Here is a 16,657-nt window from a genome sequence, read left to right as displayed (position 1 = left end):
AATCTAGCTACTTAAATCATACAATTTTGATTTTGTAATCCCACCACATCCATGTAGAATAAGGACAAACATATTGTGAACACTCTGAACAGGTTGTTAAATTGCACCTGTTGCCTAGCAGTGGTGTTGATCTTCTGGTATCAGTAGTGTATGAATCCCACACATACAAACATGTAGCTAATCCAGTCAGACTTTAGGGCCCGTTCACACTGCACGCGTTTCCAGCCGCGTTTTGGAAACGCGTGCAGGTGGCCAAAACGCACGACATCAGACATTGCATAGAGTGCAATGTCTGATGTTCACACAGCATGCGTTCCGGACCTATGCGGTCCGGGAACGCATGCTGCACGCAGATTTTACAAAAACGCGCGGCTGTCCCATTCACTTTTCAGTGATGGGATCAGCCACGCAACGCATACGAACGCGGACATGCGTGCGTTCGTACGCGTTGTGGTCCGCATGCGTTGCGGTCCGCATTTTGTAGTCTGAACGGGCCCTCAGTCAGAGTACCTGATCTGCTGCATGCTTGTTCATGGTCTATGGCTAAAGTAATAGAGACACAGGATCAGGGGGACAGCCAGGCAACTTACATTGTTTAAAAGGAAATAAATATGCCAGCCTCTGTATAACTCTCGACTTGGGTTCCCTTTAAGGATGCTCTCATACTACATGAAAGACTGTAAAATTAGGATTGTAAGGTTACTGGCCATTTTAAGGCCCTATCAATCAATTTTCCATTGTTTTATCAATGCTGTAAAACATTGAGTAGGAAATTCACTGCCTTGAGCCTCATTTTGTGCATCTTATTGTGCGACAAAAGAGCATAAGACAAAAACAAAAAGTTACAGCAGCAGCACATTTGAGGACAGACAGGTAACAATAGGGTTTAATCGATGACAGTGTTATAGTGCGAAAACAAAAATTCATAAAGGCAGCATAAGGTGCAACAGCAGTAGCTGTGCCCTAAGGGGGGTAAGGAGAATATGGATTCCTGGGGCAAGAGGGACACATGGAGCAGGTTCAAGAGTTTTACTGCAAAGAGGGGAAAAAAGTGTTCCTGTGCCTTGAAGTCCTGGTAGGGATGGCCTGGAACCTCTAGTCTGATAGGAGCTGCCTAAAGAAACAATGTCCTCGATCCGAGGGGTCGTTGGCTCTGGCCCGCTGTCTGGTATCATAAATAAGGTCTAGTGGGGAAGGGGTTTCCCGATTATTCTTTCCACTGATCTGATGACCCTTTTGAGTCATTTGGCCCCATTACTATGATTCAATCTGGTATCATAAATAAGGTCAAATGGGGGAAGGGGTTTCCTAATTATCCTTTCCGCTGATCTGATGACCCTTTGGATTTTGTATTCATCGCTAGCGGAGGAGCCAGCATAACAGACCAGGATGGATGAACAGGGACGGATTCAATGGTTGTGGAGTAGAAGGATTTTAAAAGTTCCTGTGCCATGCCAAATTTCTTGAGTTGGTGGAGGAAGAAAAGCCTTTGCTGGGCCTTCTTTTGGGTTGAGATGGTATTGGCCCTCCAGCTCAGGTCATCCGAGATGGCCTTACCCTGAAGACAGACGCGGAAAATTCTTTGACTTCAGTGCATTTGATATGGCGTGGGTTAGCGACATGCTTCTTGAAGTCAATAACCATCTCAACAGTTTCGGTTGTGTTCAGGACCAGCTTGTTCTCTCTACACCAGTGGCAGGTTCTGTCTAACTCCTGACGGTAGGCCTGCTCATCGTTCTTACTTACAAGGTCCACAATGGTGGTGTCATCTGCAAATTTGATGATTTTGACAAAGCCCTCTGTGGATGTGCAATTATCTATGTAGAGAGAGAACAGGATCGATGACAAGATGCAGCCTTGTGAGGCTCTAGTGTTGGTAACTCTTGGTCTGGAGGAGAGGACGCCCAGCTTAACAACTTGTGACCTGTTTGTGATAAGGTCCGTGATCCATGTGCGGAGGGTGGCATGAACGTCTAGTACCGCTAGTTGGTCATTTAGTAACTGTCATTTCGTTTTCTTTAAAGTGCCAAAAAGATTATGAATACGTAATGGTTATGGACGGTAGCAGGTTATAATGACATTATTGACCACAGGGCATCTTGGGGCTTATTTGGCATATGTATGTTTTACATTCATCTTCTCCTCTCAGGCGGCCTGTTTGTAGAGCTCGTTGTGGAGCCTTTTAGGAATGTTGCATTGAAGCAGTCAGTGAAAGGTAACCTTTTGCTCTGCATTCAGGAAACCCATTAGCTTTTCATCTCTGTATCTTTAAGATCAGCCTGTAGTGTTCCACGCTGTCAGGCTCTTTATTCTCCAGCTAGTTCAGAGTTATCAGTTGACATATGTGCTAATGGGCACTGTATCTGAGATCACGGCCAAGTATTAGCTGCACTACTTATATAATGTGGGAGTTCTGGAAACGACACCATCTCACAAGGATCAAATGAGAATATTTCAGCTTATTAAAGTAGCGCTCCAGCCAAAACGATTTTTATTTTACCATTCTGGATAGTATTTATATAATGCCGACATCTTCCACAGCGCTGTACAGAGTATATAGTCTTGTCACTTAACTGTCCCTCAGAGGGGCTAACAATCTAATCTCTACCATAGTCATATGTCTATGCATGTATTGTGTATGTATGGTGGCCACGAGCCATACAATAAAATGATCACATTTTACGGCAATTCGATAAAAACAATCGGTTGTACAGAAAAATGCTTTTATTTCATTCGTTTGAGAAATCTGATCAAATTTTCAGTTTTTATGCAATAAAAGAAGATCGGGAGTGTTGGATTTCTCTGATCAATTTATATGAAAATAGAATGGAGTAGGGAAGACTGACAATTTTTAATGCACAGACTCAAGCTATTTTTTTCTGAGTTTTCAGTCATTTTTTTTTCATAATTGGAGGAAATAATAAACGTGTGTGTGTGCAGAGCCGGGACAAGGTCCTCCAGCACCCGAGGCTGAGACACCAATGTGCGCCCTCCCATCCCTCCCACCCCAGCCGTCACACACTGATTGCTATTAGTCTAAGAAGCACCACAGGGCCCACAACCTCCCCAACACCTTAATATCTAGTTATCTGGCCTGCAGTCACTGCCATGTATCCCCTTTTCTTATTTCTTTCTGCTTCAAACACAATTAGGAATGACAGCTGAATGAATTGTGCGCCCCCTCCTACACTGCGCCCTGAGGCTGGAGCCCCTCCAGCCTATGCCTCGGCCCGGCCCTGTGTGTGTGTGTGGTACATTGGTCAAATTTTTGAAATGGCAAAACAATCCTTCAGAAAAATTGATTGCAATTCTTGAATTGAAAAGATATTTAAAAAAAAACAAAAAAAAACATATGGTGTGTGGCCAACTTAAAGAGGAACTCCAGTGAACATAATGTAATAAAAAAGTGCGTAATTTTTACAATAATTATGTATAAATTAGTCAGTGTTTGCCCATTGTAAGTTCGCTCCTCTCCCTGATTTACATTCTGACATTTATCACATGGTGACATTTTTACTGCTGGCAGGTGATGTCAGTGACAGGAGATGCTGCATGCTTTTTTGGCAGTTGGAAAAAGCTGTAAACAGTAAAACAGCTGTTCTTTCGCACAATGCAACGAGGTTCACAGGCAGGAAACTGGTCCATGGTCCTCACATTTTTTTGTGGGATGGTTTTTACCACAATATCAGCCATACAGAGCCCCCTGATGATCGGTTTGTGAAAAGGAAAACATTGCTCATGTAAAAGGGGATATCAGCTACCGATTGGAATGAAGTTCAATTCTTGGTCATGGTTTCTCTTTAAGGCCAATTTAGAGAGAATCCATTATCTGCAAAAGTGACAGGACAGGACTGGACCGGAAATATACAGATTTATGTGTGCACCAAGGGTAAAAGCTGTCTGTAAGAAACATGGAGAAAGCAGCTGCGGGCAGTCTGGCGTCCTCCGCAGCTGCCTCCATTCCTCTGCCTAGCATGTCACCCGTGCCTCCGGCGTCTAGCACGCCGAGGACGGGTTTGTCAGCCGCACATAGGGTTGCATTGTCACGTGCGCGCGCGCACAGATAGAACCTTTATGCGGGGAGGAGGCGCGTCAGCTGACCAGATGGTCGGCTGACGTCAGAGGAGACGTTCGCCGCTCCTCATTGGCTCAAAGGAGTGGGCGTGCCAATTGGGTCTCCTCTACTTCTTAAGCCTCTCGGATTCACTCACAACCTGTCTGCTGTTGCGAATACTACGTGATAGCGCTCAGACCTTAGATAGATCCGGTGTGCTTTGACCTGGGAGGAAACCGGGGATTTCACACTAGATAGGAATATTACTGTTTGCATTACTCTTTATTGATATCTGTGCATGACTCTGGCTTGCTTCTGACCTCTCTCTCGTTTACTGTCTCTGTACTTCTGCCCATCTGATCCTGTTGCCAACTTAGCCTGTATAACCACCTTCCTATTGCTTTCTGATTCTGTACCGTTACAACCTGTCTGTTGCCAACCTTGCCTGTCTGACCTCGCCTCCCCACCACAGAGCCCTGATCTCTGGTGAGGACCTCTGTACTGATAGTACCCACCAGCTCCTCTGGTGAGGTATAGCTAATCTATCAAGTACTACTGTTGCACCAAGCACTATACATTGTATACCTTCTGTGTGTTGCTATACTTGTATTATTGGTGATTCTGCAGATCACTACATAATCAGGTATAGTGTCTGGATTATTAGTGATACTGCAGATCACCAATAATCAGACATCTGTTTGCTGACACCAATCGTTACACTGTCCCAATCATTGTAATCTTATACTCATTACCATGTCTCTGATGAAATGACATAACGGTTGTGACCTATTAGAAACTGAAAATTGCAATAACAAACATGTTTGATTCTTGCATTTTCCAGAGTGATTTCAGGGAATGCAATCTTTAACCCTGCATTTACTGAACGAAATTGCTCAGAAACTGTTGCAGGCACTGCGATTATGGAAAATCACAATTGCTCCTGTGGAATTACTGCCATAGGCTTACATTGGCAAGGCCAGCGATTCCTTGAAAGCAAAAAAACCTCCAGTAAGTGCTCTAGTGGGCCCGATGCCTAAGCGCAGCCTATTCTGTCTTTACTTTGTATCTTGCATTTGTATTGACCAGACCTGAGCTTGCAGCTTCAGCTTAACCTTTTTGACAAGCCCCTCCTGAGGTAGTAGAATTCTGACAGAACTGTGTAACAAACGCTGGAGAGGCAGCCGCGGTGAACAGCGCTACCACCGCAGCTGCCTCCAGCTCTCTGCCTAGCAATCTATCCGTGCCCCGGGCGTCTAGCACGCCGAGGACGGAACTGTCAGTTGCACATAGGGTTGCCTTGTCGCGTGCGTGCGCGCACAGACAGGACCTTTATGCGGGGAGGAGGCGCGTCAGCTGACCGGCCGGTCGACGTCAGAGGAGACGCTCGCCGCTCCTCATTGGTTGATAGGAGGGGGCGTGCCAGAAGGGTCTCCTCTGCTTCATAAGCCTAGCTGTATCACTCGCAACTTTGCTGTTGCGAATACTTGGTGTTAGCGCTCAGACAGCAGCAGAGTTCCCCAACCCTGTCCTCAAGGCCCACCAACAGTAAGTTTTGCAGGAAACCACAAACATGCACAGGTGAGGTAATTAGTGTCTCAGCAGAGCCAATTACCTACCTCTGTGGATTTCCACAAAACATGCTCTGTTAGTGGGCCTTGAGGACAGGGTTGGGGGAACACTGAATAGGATCCAGAGCCTACCCTGTCCATAGGTAAGTATCTAACTTTTTTTTGGGGGGGGGGGGTTTACACTCACTTTAAACGGATATGTTACACTACAATGTCACACCCTCTCTTAGCACTAGCTGTCAGGTATAGAATTGCGGAGCAGTGTGGGTACTATGGATATTTTGTCTTTGCTATGAAAAGATTGCTGCCGATTACCCATTGCTGCAATGTAAACAATAGGCGTAATATGCAAAGAAAGAAAGCCAGTTATGCATGTGCACCACAGTGCTGAACAGAGCTGTCTTGTGTTATTCTAGTCACACTGAGGTAGAAGTGCGTAAACACTTTATGATCTGCTCCGATCAGCCATGTCATTGTTCAAGCATGAATTAAAATAGAGGAATCAGACACCATGTCAAAAAAAAATATAAGATGACATTCCGACAGGGATTTGAAGGGATGAGATGATGTGTAGTGCAGCCTGCTGTGATTGAAACTTGAGCTGTGCGGAGAGAATGCCAGCAGCCAGGTAGATAGCAGTCACCACAGAACTGTCACATGGGGCCTTCCCCTCTCTTGGCTTCCTTAGGGAAGGATACCTGCAGCAACAAGGAAGTGGGTGGGGTTACAGGGATAGGTGTTTCTACCTGCTTGACTGTCTCATTCCTTACAAGCTCACATTCTGCTCATTGAACCTGACGTAGTGTGAACTATACAACATTCTTCCTTCCTGTTACTGCCAATACGCAAGGAATTCTAGAAATCTATGTGACCAGGTCACACGTCGAGATCCCACCAGATCTATTCAGGGCACGAGATCACTGAACACTTTTTGTTTTGTTTTTTCCATTTTCTTATTTTCCAGCCAGAAGTAGAAACGAATGGGGATTGAATTGATCTGTCTCTTGGCTTTGTTTCTTCATGGGAAAAATCAAGTGCAAGGTAAGGTTAATGATTATGTGGAAGCGTTGTGGTCATTGTCAGAGCATTGTTATACGGGTGATTTGATTCATGTATAAAGCACCACAGTGCCCACTCTAGTAAACAGCATTCCCTGTTTCTTGGATCTGTGCTGTCTGTGCGCTAGGACCCGCTGATTCTAAGATCCATTCAGATTTTGATAGTGTACCGCTAAAGGCCCGTACCCACCACACTATTTTCCCAACGATATTTACGACCACTGTCAATTTTTTGAGAGACAATCGGTCGTTTCCATGATCTCACTACGTGGGTAAAGGCACACAATCATGCAAACGATGTTTAGCTACGCGCCAATGACAACCCTCATGGCAGATCGGATCTTTAAGACCCCAGACAACTCAGCGCAAAGGTCCGCAATCACTTTACTTCCCATTTGCGCCCGTCCTATGCTGTCGTGTAACGTTGTGTGACATTGCGAGCAGGAAAAGGAATCCCTGAACGCTCGTTGTCAAGGGGGCATCATTGGACCCGTTGGGTGTTAAGGATGCAGTTTAAGTTCATATAGGTAGGGTTGGTGCTTCCATAGGAATTTACCGAGCAACTGATAAGAGTTCTGCTTTCATTACACCCCCCTCCACATTTTGAGTATAAAAGGAGCTGTTGAATTTTTCTGATCCCATACGGTCCAACTGTCATTCAGCATTCAGGTGCTGTATATGTAACTGAATGGGGCAGTCCACATGGGTGGTTGGGGCCAGTGGTTGATAGCTAGTGATGTACTGCGCAACTGAAATCCTGTACTGATCAAATTTGGTGGTTGATTGCCATGTGCTCAGATAATGGTGATTTGGGTGCAGCACTGTTCAAGTGTCGTACCCAAGCCCCCTCTCCCCCCCCCCCCCCCCCCCACACACACAATTCTTACAGTTATCTGCAAACGTTTAACCTAAGGGCCTGTTTCCACTATACGCAGAATGGATGCAGAAAAACTGACACCAATGAATGCCTATGGGCCTGTTTCTACTAAACGCAATTTTTCTGATGCAGATTTTCCCATAGGCATTCATTGGAGTCAGTTTTTCTGCATCCAATCTGCGTGTAGTGGAAACAGGCCCTTATCTATAGTAAGGGGGAGGTGGCTGCCATATTTATTTACCAGTTGCCTGGCAGTCCTGCTGATGTATTTGGCTGCAGTAGTGTCTGAATCACAAACCCGAAACAAGCATGCAGCTAATCCAGTCTGACTTCAGTCAGAAACACCTGATCTACATGCTTGTTCAGGGTGTATGGCTAAAAGATTATTGGTAGAGAATCAGTGGACATCCAGGCAATCTGTATTGTTTTTAAAGTGGACCTGAACTCTTACACAGGGCAAAAGGAACACATAGAGAAATTCATCCTGTATCTATTTAGAGAGTTTAGCCTAATTCATCCTCATCTGTGACTAATCACCAGTGTAATTTGATCTATCAGCTTTGTCAGCTTGCTGCCTTGGCAGAGCAGCTAATTTGTAAACACAGGATGTTAACCCTATGTCTGCTTCCATGAAAACAGGAAGTAGTTAGTATGTTTTTGCGTATCTTTTAGAGCAGAGAGGAAGTTTGGAGTTCAGGTCCGCTTTAAAAGAAAATAACTATGGCACCCTCCATGTCCCTCTCACTTCACACACTAGAGGGGATGACAGGAGGTGAGCCCAGTGATGTCAGCCATACATGGGTACATAAGCTAATCTTGATCACATAGCTGCAAAGGTTAAAAAATTAAACGTCCATCGCGTTCATCCTCATTACTCATCTCTATTTATTTAGATGCAGATGCAGCCAAAACAAAACCTTGTGGGATGATGTGGGATGTTGTAGTCAGTTTTACAATTTAGAGGACAAGAGGGAGGAGACGAGGCACCCAAGGGTATAATAACATTTACTTAAAGTGACACTGAAGGGGAAAAAAATGATATAATGATCTGGTTGTGTAGTATGGATAATTACTAGAACATTAGTAGCAAAGAAATTATTCTCATATTTTTATTTTCAGTTATATAGGGTTTTTTTGTTACATTATTTATTTAATAACATTGCATCATTCTCTAATATTTGCAGTTTACACACTACTCAGCATTCTAAATGATTTCACAGAGCAGGCTAGTGAACTTTTGAACTGTCCTCTGCAGAAAAAAACAAAATACAGTGACAGACACTTGAGATAATAAGCTTCAGAAGACAGAGCTCTCTGTGACTTTGGAAGTCGTGGAGTTCAGTGGCTCTTTTGCATAGAAAACTGGAGTTTCTTAACTCTTTCTTTACTGGAAACAACATCAGACTCGTATCTCTGCTGCTAATATTTTATTTCTTAGATGTAATACACATACAAATCATTATATTATAAGTTTATTTTCACTTCAGATTCCCTTCAAAACCAATTAAATGAGAAAAATATGAGGTGACTTACTTGAAGGAAGACAACATTCATATAATAATGGACTTTATTATGGTGCTCTAGCACCTATTCAGTAGGAGACCTTTGGCAAGTCTCCCTAACACTGCTACTGCCTATAGAGCGCGCCCTAGTGGCTGCTGCTCTGGCGCTTTGAGTCCGCCAGGAGAAAAGCGCAATATAAATGTTATTAGTCTTGTCTTGTCTTATTCTAGGCTACAAGAACCCTTCGGTATGTACTTGGCCTGAGGAAGTGGGCACAGACCCACAAAACGCATTGCCAGTGCATAATAAAGTTTATTTACTATATGAATTTTGTCTGTATTTAGGTAAGCCACCTCATATTCTATCATTTAATTGGCTTTAACCCATGAGCGCCACTTCTCCTCCCTCTTGTGCTTGTTCACCCTCCCTTGGAGGAGTGTTCCCAGGCCCTTTGGGGCTCTGCCACCATCAGGACCTGTGGTAGTTTTTACATGAGGAATGAGGCCTGGTGCACACCAAAAACCGCTAGCAGATCCGCAAAATGCTAGCAGATTTTGAAACACTTTTTCTTATTTTTCTGTAGCGTTTCACCTAGCATTTTGCGGTTCTGTGAAGTGTTTTTGGTGTAGTAGATTTCAGATATTGTTACAGTAAAAGCTGTTACTGAACAGCTTCTGTAACAAAAACGCCTGCAACCCGCTCTGAACTGCCGTTTTTCAGAGCGGTTTGCGTTTTTTCCTATACTTTACATTGGAGGCAGAAACGCCTCCGCAATCCAAAATCTGCAGCAGCCCGGGAGTATGCGTTTCTGCAAAATGCCTCCCGCTCTGGTGTGCACCAGCCCATTGAAATACATTACCCTAGCGGCCGCAAGCGGATCGAAAAACGCTGCCGAACCGCTCTGGTGTGCACTAGGCCTGAGACTGCATCCAGCTTTCCTGGACACTGGAGTGGAGTCGGATTATACATCTCATTCTCCACCTGCTTCTAGTGGCTGGGTGCCCCTCTTGCAACCTCCTTTGTGAGTTTCACCTTTCCTTACACTACTATCTTGACCGATTTTAAATGTTACACTATTGGGGCTCCTGTTGTCTCTGTGTTTTTTCATTTTCAAAATGTCTATTCATCCTCCTTTCCTGCATTTTAGAGAGGAAACATTTCCTGACCCCCATATGGCAGTCTTCAGTAAGGGCTCAGCTACAATACAATCGCTTTTCTGAGCGCTTATGATTAGCGCTTTTTAACAATCGCTCCCATTCACTTTCATTAAAATCTCAGAAAAAAATCGTTGCGATTTTTCGCGTACGCAATCGTGGTGATTTGTACCGCGATTTTAATGAAAGTGAATGGGGGTGATTTTTACCCTCCCTAACAGTATTGACAGATATATCCGTCCATACAAAACATGCTGTGAACAGTATAAACGTGCATACACATCAATACACTCCTGCACTGTATACTAGACTCTTGCTTGAAAAGCGCTCAAAGCGCTGATCAACACAAAGCGCTCAGAAAAGCGCGTATACTGTGGCTGAGCCCAAACTGAAACCGTTATTAGTTGTTAAAAAAAAAAAAAAACTTCCAGCCCCTCCATACATTTTGTTTGTGATTTTACCATGGCTTTAAACCACGTGTATATTTGGCTTAAAGAGAATCTGTATTGTTAAAATCGCACAAAAGTAAACATACCAGTGCGTTAGGGGACATCTCCTATTACCCTCTGACACAATTTCGCCGCTCCTCGCCGCATTCAAATTGGTTAAAAACAGTTTTAAAAAGTTTGTTTATAAACAAACAAAATGGCCACCAAAACAGGAAGTAGGTTGATGTACAGTATGTCCACACATAGAAAATACATTCATACACAAGCAGGCTGTATACACCCTTCCTTTTGTATCTCAAGAGATTATTTGTGTGTTTCTTTCCCCCTGTTCTCATGCACTGAAGTTTCAGGCTGCTTGTTTCTTCCTGCAAACAGCTTTGCCCTTGTCTGTAATTCTTCAGTATGTGAAAGCCCAGCCAGCTCAGAGGACGATTTATCCAGCTTGTAAAAGATAAGAGAGAAGAGAGAAGCTGCTCTAATCCTAAATAACACACATGCAGTGTGCATACAGGGGCCTGGAAGGGGGAGTTCATAGCAGAACCACAACACTGAAGAACTTGGCAGCCTTCCAGACACAGGCTGACAAGTCTGACAAGAGAGAGATAAGTTGATTTATTACAGAGATGGTGATAGTAGAACGTGCTGCAGTAAGCCAGAACACATTAGAATAGCTTTTTGAACTTGTAGGATGATAAAAAACAGGATGCAATTTTTGTTACGGAGTCTCTTTAAAGGTGGCCCACACACCATAAAATGTATGTACACTATCTCACAAAAGGGAGTTCACCTCTTTTCATGGTACAACACTGGCGATATAACACAAGTCAAATAACATTTTTATTGCGCTTTTCTCCTGGCGGACTTCAAAGCGCTTGAGCTGCAGCCACTAAGCACGTTCTATAGGCAGTAGCAGTGTTAGGGTGTCTTGCCCAATGACTCCTTACTGAATAGGAATAGCAGAGACTTAAACCCTGGTCTCCCATGTCGGAGGCAGAGCTCTTAGGCTGGTTTCACACTGTGGATTGTCGATAGCAGTGCGGCCTTGGGGCCACACCGCACCGGCAAAAACAGCCTTCGCGGATTACCACGTTAGTACGTGGTAATTCCCGTCTGGCAGCTGGCCCAGCAGGAAGTGACGCTCACTTCCTGTGGCCGAAGCGATCATGTGCACAGTCTGTGCCCCATAGACATGAACATCCCACCAACATGACATTGTTCTAGTGGTGGGCTGCAGTAAAATGCAGCGCCAGTGTGAAAGGGCCCTCAACCATTAGACTATCCAGCCCCTTAGAGGTGTTTATGTAATAAACTCAGTTAAAGCCAATGTAACCCGTCAGCTAAAAACAGAAACCAGATACTTACCTAAGGAGAGGGAAGGCTCTAGGTCCTGATGAGCCCTCCCTCTCCTCTGCTCGCGGTGCTGCACTGGTTCCCCCGTTCAAATCACCCGCCGCGGGGGGCTTCGGAAGTCTTCGGGAGCCGAATCCTCCCTAAGACAGGCGGCTCCATACTGCGCACACTACTCGCGCGTGCGCAGTGTGGAGCAGCCAGAAAGTCTTCAGGAGCCCGAATACTCCCGAAGACTTTCTGTAGTCACCTTCGCCGGCGGAAGGAGCAGTATTTGACAAAATTTTGTCAAATACTGCTCCCAGGGACAGCGCAGCACCGGAGAGAAGAGGGAGGGTTTATTAGGACCTAGAGCCTTCTGTCTCCTCAGGTAAGTATCTGGTTTCTTTTTTTTAGCTGATGGGTTACATTGGCTTTAAGCAGAATTATGTGTATAAAGTCTTACCACGCGATGAGTACAACAGAGTGCAATACATTTTGCTCTAATCATCATGAAGTCTGGACCCCGGTAATCACACCTACTCCTGCTTAAAGGCACTTTCAGATGAACGACTAAACAGTGTGTTAAAAATGTCATTCCCGGTTGCAAAATAACGCAAACAAATGGGAGCTTTCGTAACGAGAAGGGTGTCACCGGTTCACACGCAGTGTGGTTACTGCCCGGTGAAAAAACACATGTCCAGAGCCGGCTGCTGCTCGCTCAGATGTAGTGATTGTGGTAAGTGCTAGATGCCTACAGCCGGCTGCAAGCTCCCTGCACAGATGCAGGAGCAGCTGACAAGCAGTTAAGCGCGCATCCGTCAGTGCGAAAGAGCCTTAACTCAGTTTATTGCACACACCCCTTTGACACAATGCCAAGTAATCAGCCTACAGCTTGTATAAATTTGCTGTCCCATCAAAATAATAACTCAACTAACAGCCATTAATGTCTAAACCACGGGCAACAAAAGTGAGTACACCCCTAATGAAGAACGTCAAAATTGTGTCCAAAATATTTTGTGTGTCCACCATTATTTTCTAACACTGCCTTAACTCTCTTGGGCATGGAGTTCACTAGAGCTTCACATGTTGCCACCGGAGTCCTCTTCCTCTTCTACATGATGAAGCTGGAGGATCTAAGAAACCTTGCACTCCTCCACCTTTGAGGATGCCCCACAGATCCCCAATAGGGTTTAGGTCTGGAGACATGCTTGGCCAGCACCTTAACCCTCAGTTTCTTTAGCAAGGCAGAGGTCATCTTGGAGGTGTGTTTGGGATTATTATTATGTTGCTATAATATATATATATATATATATATATATATATATATATATATATATATATATATATTGTATTACTGCTCTGTAGGCCAAGGGAAGGGATCATGCTCTGCGTCAGTATGTCACAGTACATGTTGTCATTCATAGTTTCCGCAATGAACTGTACTTTCCCAGTGCTGGCAGCACTTATGCAGCCCCAAACCATGACACTCCCACCACCATGCTTCACTGTAGGCAATACTTTGTACTCCTTACCTGGTTGCCACCACAAACACGTAACACCATCTTAACCAAATAAGTTTATTTGGTTCTCCTCAGATCAAAGCACATGGTTCCAGTTATCCATGTGCTTAGTCTGCTTGTCTTTAGCAAGCCGTTTTTGGACATTCTTTTGCATCATCTTTAGAAGCTTTCTTTTGGAACCACAGCCATGCAGACCAGTTTGATGCCATGTGCAGCGTATTGTCAGAGCACTGACAAGTTGACCCCAAATCAATGCTGCCAGCCATCATACTCATGTTGAAGTTCCAGTGACCAGTATGGAAGAATGTGAGAGTGATAAAACCAAATTTAAGACACCTCCTCTCCATCCACAACCAATACCTTGTAACACTAATGAGTAACATGACCCTCGGGATAATTGAGCAAAATGTTCACATTCTTCACTTAGGGGTGTACTTTTGTTGCCAGTGGTTTAGACATTCATGGCTGTGTGCTGAGTTATTTTGACGGGACAGCAAATGTTCATTGTTATTCAGTGGCGTAGCAATAGGGGATGCAGACAGTGGCGTAACAAAAGGGTGTACACAGAAGGATCCGCAAACCAATACTGGTAGAAAAACGCTGATGTTCTTTATTCATTCAAAACATTTCCACATGGCAATGGTATTAAAATCACAAGGTTCAACTGACGCGTGTCGGGCTTACAATCTGCCCTTAGTCATAGACTATGACTAAGGGCAGATTGTAAGCCCGGCACGCGTCAGTTGAACCTTGTGATTTTATTACCATTGCCATGTGGAAATTTTTTGAATGAATAAAGAACATCAGCGTTTTTCTACCAGTATTGGTTTGCGGATCCTTCTGTGTACACCTGTGGACATTTTGGCTTTCCTGATCCTGCACCTACAGGTTTGAATTGTGGGGGTTGAGCGTTGTGAACTTTTCTATTTGCGTAACAAAAGGGGCTGCAGCCCCTGCACTCGTGGGGGGGGCCCTCTAGGGCCTCCTCAGGGCCGTTTTGGGGGGCGGAGAGGTCGCAGCATGAGGAGAGAGCATGGGCACACATATCGGCAACAGCAGGCAGCGGGCAGGAACACATACCTTCATGCGTTCCACCACCGAAGGTTCCTCTCTCTAAGTGTCTGACGCTACTTCCTGTTTACACAGGAAGTAGCATAAGGCACTTAGAGATCGGACCTCCGCGGTGGATGGAGGCATGTGTTCCTGCCCACTCTGCTGCCACTGATAGATGCTGGAGGAGAGTGCTGAGGGGAGAGCCCAAGGTGAGGGGGGGGGGGAAGACTGTCCCCCCTCCCCGCTGATGTGTGGCCAAGCTCTCTTCTCAAGCTGTGACCCTTCCAGGCCCCCAAAACAGCCCTGAGTGGGTCCGGGGAGGGGGGGTTGCATCCAAATTTTTGCAAGGGGGTGCGGTGGTTTCTAGTTATGCCCCCAGGATGCAGAGGTTGCAACCGCACCGGTGCCCCTGGACCAGAGGTCCTACTAGGGGCCCTTCTTCATCCAGCTTTCCATGGGTGCTTTGCTGGTAATGAGCGCCACTGTATGTGTACTGAATAGTAGTAATCCTTAACAAACAGTCTGATTACACCTCTCGGGCACTGCAGCTGTGCTTAGTAGGTTTTGGGGCTCCATAGCAATACAATGGTGGGGCCCCATGTGAAACTCGCACTGGAGCCCCAAACTCCTTTGTTACGCCAATGCTGTTATACAAGCTGTACACCGACTACTTTACATTGTATCAAAGAGTCATCTTTTCAGTGTTGTCCCATGAAAAGATAGAATGCAAAACTGACAGAAATGTGAGAGATGTACTCACTATTATGGGATACTGGCCCTTATTCAATTCACTTTTTCTTCTAAGTTTTCTCCTAGGAGACAATTTTTCATCCTATGTTTAAAATAACTGTTTAGCACTCTACAATTGATAAAGTATTAAAAAGTAGGTTATAAAGTACTGTCAAAATAATTCTCAGTATTTTCTTGCTTGCTGGCGGCTTAAAGGGCATTTTTTTGATAAGGTGTGAAAATATCACTTAGGAGAAAACTTATGAGAAAAGGTGAATTGCATATGGGCCTCTGTATGTAGGAATTTCCGTTCTTGTGCAAAGCCTGAACTATCTCTGTGTTATGCTTTCTGCGGGTATGTAGGCAATCAGTCATTTCATGCAGAGGAGTGGCTCTTTACAATGGATTTCAATAAAGAGGAAGTCAGTTGTGTGCTTTTCATACCTCTCCCTGGAGTATTATCTTAAATATCTACAGTTGCGATAAGCACCTGAACCATTTTTCAAATACATATCCAAACACAATATTGTTCCGAGTACTGCTAAATTGTATTTTAAACTTTTTTTGTTCCTTAAAGCAAACCTGTAACTGTAACGATCGGTGTAACACAGAGAGGATCTGATTATCGATGATCTGCAGTATCACCGAGAATACAGATATATACCTGATTATTGATGATCTGCAGTATCACCGATAATCAGATATATCTCTAACCTCTGGACACCTGAGTAATATGAGTGTTTGGTGCAACAGTAATACTTTGAGGAGAGCACCCGTATAGAGGGTGCTAGGCAGTAGAGATACTGCCCAAAGAACAGGCTCCTTCCAAAAGCCTGAGGCTCCCCAAGGGGAGGAGTCAGGCTGAGAGTGGGAAGGACCAGAGTGTGAGTGACACCAATGGTGGAGTGTCACTGACAGATCTGTGAACTATCTCTAAACAGGGGAGATAGTTCTCGAGGTCGGACAAGTCAGGTCGGCGACAGACAGATTAGGTACAGAGGAAGGAGACAGACTCGGAATCCTAAGGCAAGCAAGGTTTGGCAACGGAGTAACAGATATAGCGAAGTACCAAATCAGAAATCAGAGGAGAGGTCAGGAAAGCAGAAGGTCATAACAAATAATCAACAATGTCTAGTCTATAGGTGTGAGCTCCTTGATCATCAACACCCTGGAACTAGTCTGAATGATAACACAGATAATACACAGTATTCCTAGTCTTGGGTGTGAGCTCCGTAATCATCAACACCCTGGAACTAGTCTAGAGAATAACACAGATTCTGACAAACGGGTCTGAGTGCTACCACGTAGTGATCGCAACGGCAGACAACCAGAGAATGACCAGCACCCAGTATATATAGCAAGG

The 16,657-nt window shown here is 44.7% G+C and overlaps 1 protein-coding gene and 1 long non-coding RNA gene across 7 annotated transcripts in view; one reads left to right on the top strand and one right to left on the bottom strand.

The window, feature by feature from the left end:
- ITGB6 (integrin subunit beta 6) overlaps positions 1-16,657 on the top strand; it is a 201,106-nt gene that overhangs the window by 82,728 nt on the left and 101,721 nt on the right. For 3 of the 4 annotated variants that reach the window (XM_068245647.1, XM_068245650.1, XM_068245648.1), the window contains exon 2: positions 6,587-6,663. In XM_068245647.1, the coding sequence (XP_068101748.1) occupies positions 6,603-6,663 (61 nt within the window). In that variant the 5' untranslated portion in view covers positions 6,587-6,602. Of the gene's footprint in view, positions 1-5,700; positions 5,766-6,586; positions 6,664-16,657 lie in introns of those variants that run through there. The other variant, XM_068245649.1, reaches the window with a different exon arrangement.
- The window catches only part of LOC137525017 (uncharacterized), a 189,245-nt gene that overhangs the window by 117,652 nt on the left and 54,936 nt on the right, over positions 1-16,657 (bottom strand). The gene's annotated exons all lie outside the window — the stretch shown is intronic.

The sequence above is a fragment of the Hyperolius riggenbachi genome, chromosome 7, assembly GCF_040937935.1.
Source record: "Hyperolius riggenbachi isolate aHypRig1 chromosome 7, aHypRig1.pri, whole genome shotgun sequence".
NCBI classification, from domain to species: Eukaryota; Metazoa; Chordata; class Amphibia; order Anura; family Hyperoliidae; genus Hyperolius; species Hyperolius riggenbachi.
This window is presented reverse-complemented; position numbering and strand designations above follow the sequence as displayed.